This window comes from Octopus bimaculoides, chromosome 12 (assembly GCF_001194135.2).
Source record: "Octopus bimaculoides isolate UCB-OBI-ISO-001 chromosome 12, ASM119413v2, whole genome shotgun sequence".
Lineage (NCBI taxonomy): Eukaryota > Metazoa > Mollusca > Cephalopoda > Octopoda > Octopodidae > Octopus > Octopus bimaculoides.
In genome coordinates this window covers 63,424,081-63,429,823 of record NC_068992.1, presented here as the reverse complement: position 1 = coordinate 63,429,823, position 5,743 = coordinate 63,424,081, and the positions used below count along the sequence as shown (strand labels likewise).

Here is a 5,743-nt window from a genome sequence, read left to right as displayed (position 1 = left end):
ATATATATATATATATATACTACCTGACGTACCCGGTAATTCCCGGGAAAGCGGGACTTATCCCTTGGTTCCGTTCTCATAATTGTTTCGCTAATCCAGTAACAACAATACAAAGTATGTAGCCCTTAAAACAGTTTTTGTGCATTTACAGAGAATACCGAACTGTCTTACACAGGATCTTGTTTTTAGGAATTCCCAATAAGTTATGAATATTGAAATTGTGAGGTCAGTTATATAATAACATGAAATTAGTTACCTGATAGTAAGAACTCAAATAAAGTGGCCCCGAAAAGGGCTTTAATGCATTCCCTGAGTATATAGAACATAGGAGGAAATACTAATAAAGTATATATACTAAAATCGTGAAGCATGTTACGTAATAACAGGCTAATCAGGTATGAGATATTAACAATTCAAAGTAAATAACTCTGAAAAGGTCTTTTGTGCGTTCCCAGAGAATATTACCCTCAGGGGCGCTAGTACTTTGCTCAAGAACACAACACATCGCCCGGTCTACGAATCGAAACCACAATCCTACGATCATGAGTCCAACACCCCTAACCACCAAGCCATGCGCCTCCATATTACCAGTTGATACAGACTCACATTTCGCATTTGACTTGGTCACATTCCAAATTTATATGGGCTCACTTTTAATATCTGTCCTGGTCACATTACTAATTCCTATGAGCCTACTTTAAATAAATCTGACCTGGGTATATTACCAATCAATACGGCCCACATTCCACATTTAACTTGGTCATATTACCAATTCATAGGGCCCACTTTTAATATCTGACCTGGTCACATTACTAATTAATATGGGCCCATTTTTAATATCTGATCTGGGTGTATTACTGCTCAATACGTTCCACATTTCATATTTGACCTGGTCATATTACCAATTCATATGAGCCTATATTTCACATCTTGCCTGCAGCTATTAATTCCGTTTGGCAAATTCTCAAACTCCCCCCCTCCCACATATTTGTGATGTACAAACTTTTCTACTAAGATAGAATCGAAACAAACGTCATCCCTTATAAACTTGAGAACTTCCGGTAAAATATAATCCTCACTATGACGTCATTAAACGCAACGTCGATAACAACAAAAACAACAAACAGCAACAACAACGATGGCTTGTTGTGTGTGTGTATGTGTGTGTGGGTTACACCATTCCTCACGAAAGACGTAGGAAAGCCATAAAACTTCACATTTATACATGTGAATTACATGGACTAACTACATTCTTCGTTTGATGACTTCACTTTCGGTACTTGCATTAGTTCCAAGAGATTTAATGCAGTGCAAATATAATCCTTTTCCCTGGGGTTTTCGCCGAACGTGTATATAAATATATTTATATATACACACACACACACACACAAATATATATATATATATATACACACATTATCTATAGTTAGCATGAACAAGTGTAACTGTATTAGCTATACACGGAATAGAGTTGCTAGTGTTGGTGGTGGTGCTATTTTGAAGGGTCCCGTTGGGTTTAACAACGATAATGATAACGGTAAAATCGATGATTATGAGGAGAGTTAATTACATTATTACACCTAATGAATAGTAGTAGTAGTAGCAGTAGTTATTGCGGAAGCATCAAATGCAGCCGTAGTAGCGGTAGCAGTAGCAGTTGTAAAAGCGGTGGTAGCAGCAGTAGTTCAGGGAAGTACTCGGTATCATCTCTATACAAAGGGTTGGCAAGTAAGCTTTTTGAAGGTGGTGGGCATGAGTCCAGCAGGGTAAGTAAAAAGAAGCATGTTTCCATTGTTCAGGAGGCCAATATGACCATCGAGGCCATCAAACAAGGAGAAGGAGCGTTGTTAGAACGATGTGAGGAACTCCGTGAACAGTTGGTAAAAGAACGCGCCCTCACCTGTAAGCTGATCACCCAGAAAACCATTGCTGAACAACGGACTAAAGTAAGTTGTTGTTGTTGTTGTTGTCGTTGTTGTTGTCGTTGTTGTTGTTGTTGTTGTTGTTGTTGTTGTTGCTGCTGCTGCTGCTGCTGTTGTTGTTGTTGTTTCTGTTGTAGTTGCTTTTTATATCTTTTATCAGCAAGGGAAACTCGTATCTATGACCCATCACAGGGCCTTCGAGATTGGTGTGAGAAAGTGAGAGCAGGCGGGAGGTATGAAGTTATCCTCAAACTTGAGACTTAGCACAAAAATTTAAACAAAATGTTACGGAGATGTATTTGCATAGTAAGTGACTTGATCTAAGATTGTGTGCTGAAACAAAGGCGATTGCAGCGTGGAAGATGTTTGTAAGCCATTCAAGAACACACAAAAACCGTGTGTTGAAATATTTTCGTCGCTTTGAAACCACTGACAAAACTTCAGAGTTAAACCAGGTGAGAGATTCCGTCTGCTACACAAACAAATCAAGATATCTGAATGCAAAGTGCCGGAGTAAACACTGAAAGGCATCTGGTTCGATTTTCTTACAGTTCTGATACTCTTCTAACCCGAATTTGTTTAGCTTTTTTCATTGAACTCGAAAGGCTGGAAAGAAAAGTTGTCCTCGGTTGAAACTGAACTCAGAACGTAAAGCATCAGAACAAATAGCCGGAGGTATTCTATAAGTGAGAGGTTGGTTAAAGATATCCAGGGTGTCAAGTAGTGGTGTTTAACCGGGTGACAGAGTCAGTCATACACGCGCGCGCGCACGCACACACATACACACACACACACACACACACACAGGCCATGGTGGGATTTGAACACAGAAAGCAAAGTTGATCTCGGCAGGATTTGAACTCAGAACGTAGAGTCGGAAAAAATACTGAGTTGTTCGGTCGAGTTGTTTTATAGTCCTCCAAATCCACCTCCCCAGGTTAATCTGAAGAGCTGAGATTTTTTTTTATCGATACAGTAAGGATGAAAGATGAAGTTGACCTCAGCAGGATTTGAACTCGGAACGTAGAGCAGATACTATGAGCATTCTATTCGATGCTCTACCGATTCGACCAATTCGTCTTACATTTACTAATTCGATCTCTCAATTTCTCTGCTCTTTGAACACAAGTTCCATGCGATACATTTGGGACAGCCGAACATAGAAATGTGGCGCACGAGTGCTCCACGGGATGGAGATAAATATGACCCGAAAATAATTCAAAATTATATTAAAAAAAAAAGAAAACTAAAAATACAAATCTAAATTCTAAATGTGAAGAATCGATAATAATATAATGGCAAATATTTATAAATATTCGCTTTTATGTATAGCATATTCGATAAGACAGTAACTAACGTATTACATTTGCAAATGGAATTTATAAAAAAAATGTGTGTGCGCGCGTGTAGGTGTGTATGTATGTGTGTGTATACGTGTGTAAGTCGGTGATCTGGCAGAATCGCTTGCACGCCGGACAACATGTTTAACTCCAGACCACATGTTTAACGCCATTTCGCCCGTCTTTACGATGTGAGGTCAAATTCCACCGAGGTTGACTTAGCCCTTCATTCTTTCGAGTTTAATGAAATAAAGTGCCTACAGTATTAGAGCATTTTAGCTAGTATTTCTAGCAATGTAGGTGTTTCTTAGCACCTATTAAAATAGCATCGCTTGAGGCCAGCGAGTTTATCAGCCGTACAGGCAAATTAATAATATATACACATACAACATAAGATATACCTATATATATAAGTTTATCTTATATATATAAGTATATATTTTATATACATATATGTATGTGTGTATATATGTATCTATCTATCTATGTATGTAATTTATAATCATAAATATATCTATGTATGTATGTATGTATGTATGTATGTAAGTGCGTATGTATGTATGTATATCCAACTTAACATGGCTGCCTTTTTAGAACATCAAATACTGCGTTATTAGCCAGGACAGATCCTCTCATATAGGCGTTTGGTGCCCAGCAGCACACACACTGATCGTAGCAGACGAAATTTGTCTGTCATGGGTGCTGGAATTCTCATAGCACGTGATTTCGGTCTATAGGAAATTGTCAACGGGAAGCACCGATCATCGAATTCCAGTCGAATCTCGCTGCTGTGATATATAGAATATCAACATCTTTTGAGACGCTGATGTCGCTATAATAGTCGGCAGTCGTATTAAAAATTAATTATCAATTGGCTTATTAAAAATTAATTATTAACGACGGAAGTAGCATAAATACCAAAAGAGAAACAATTATACCCAGTGAAGAGGTCCAATAGACCGAAACAACTTAATATGGGAACTCCGGCACCGATAACAGACGATTGCCGTCTGCTACGGTCTATCTGTGTGCTTTTATGCACCAAGCGCATAGGTCTCTCTAGGCTAATAACACAGTATTTGGTGATCTAACAAGGCATCCATGTTAATTTGGATAGGTAGCGAGGATTTTTCTTCCCCGCTAGCAATATAATCAAAGAGTGTATTTGGCACCAAAAAAGCCTATTTGAGAGTTTCTCTCGAGGTGTCTTCCACAGTAAAGTTTGTTCTAACAGAACTTCTACGTTTAAGTTGGGATAAATATTATCTCTCAGTATTAATACTGCCTCTGTCTTTTATAACAGTTCTAGATTAATGCAATTTTAGTAATATTGTTACTATACATCTAGTTAGTAGACTAACCAAGATTTTAAGATCCAGATTGAAGAGATTTCGTTGCAGAAGGCCGAAGCTTTTCTACTTTGGTTAAAGGCACCGGTATCGAGACAATGCTCCATTCCACAATTCCATCGTAGTAACCAACTACTTGACAGAAATGGGTATCAAAACTCTCCCTAACCGACTCCCACCCACAACAGTCCAGACCTTGTTCCCTAAGACTTTTGGTTGTTCCCCAAGCTGGAAGAGAACCTCAAGGAGAGTCGCTTTGAAGAAATTGAGAAGGAGGACTTCCATGGGGCCTTCACGAAGTGACTAGAGCGCTACAACACGTGCAAGAAGATTAGAGTTTTGTATTTCTTTGAAATGTCTCTCCTGAAAGCATCTCAAACTTGAAATGTATCGTGTATAAATGTATAAATGCGTTTATACATTATATACATAATACGTATGTATGTATGTATGTATGTATGTATGTATGTATGTATGTATGGTTGTATGTATGTATACATATATATCTTCATACAGTAGCGGCCATAATATAAGGGTCAGTAAGAATAAGTGTATTGAAATATTTATCATAGAAGATTAACAAAACGTTGAGACCAGATATTTTACACATATTTAGATATATCTAATATCTATCTTTTGGGAAAATTTCAAGTGAATGGAATAAATATTTCGTAAGTTATGAGGAAATAAACAAATAATCTTCCAAACAGCAACGGCCAAAGGTTAAGGGTCGCTTAGAAAAACAATGAGAAATGGAAGAAGAACATAAAAGAAACCCTTACTATTATATTTGTGTATATATGTGTGTGAGTTTGTGTGTGTATACAAATATATATTTGTATATGTATGTATGTATGTATGTATGTATGTATGTATGTATGTATATATATGTAAAAGTGTGATCAATGCATGTGCGAATGTGTGTATATAATAAGTATTCATATATAATGCATGTAAGTACGTAAGTATATATGTATAAAGAGATGGCTAGATGGATGCACGGTTGAAGGGACGGGCGGATGAATGGCAAGAAGGATAGAAGGAGGGATATACGGATGGATGGGTGGCTGGCTGAATGGAGGGAGGGAAACATGGATCGATGGCAGTATACATACATATATATATATATATA

At 37.5% G+C, this 5,743-nt stretch overlaps 1 protein-coding gene across 1 annotated transcript in view; it reads left to right on the top strand.

Annotated features, from left to right (window-relative positions):
* The window catches only part of LOC106883499 (uncharacterized), a 36,351-nt gene that overhangs the window by 15,378 nt on the left and 15,230 nt on the right, over window positions 1-5,743 (top strand). Inside the window, exon 3 of the mRNA XM_014934527.2 lies at window positions 1,800-1,946. Coding sequence (XP_014790013.1) covers window positions 1,800-1,946 — 147 coding nt within the window. The remainder of the gene's footprint in view (window positions 1-1,799; window positions 1,947-5,743) is intronic.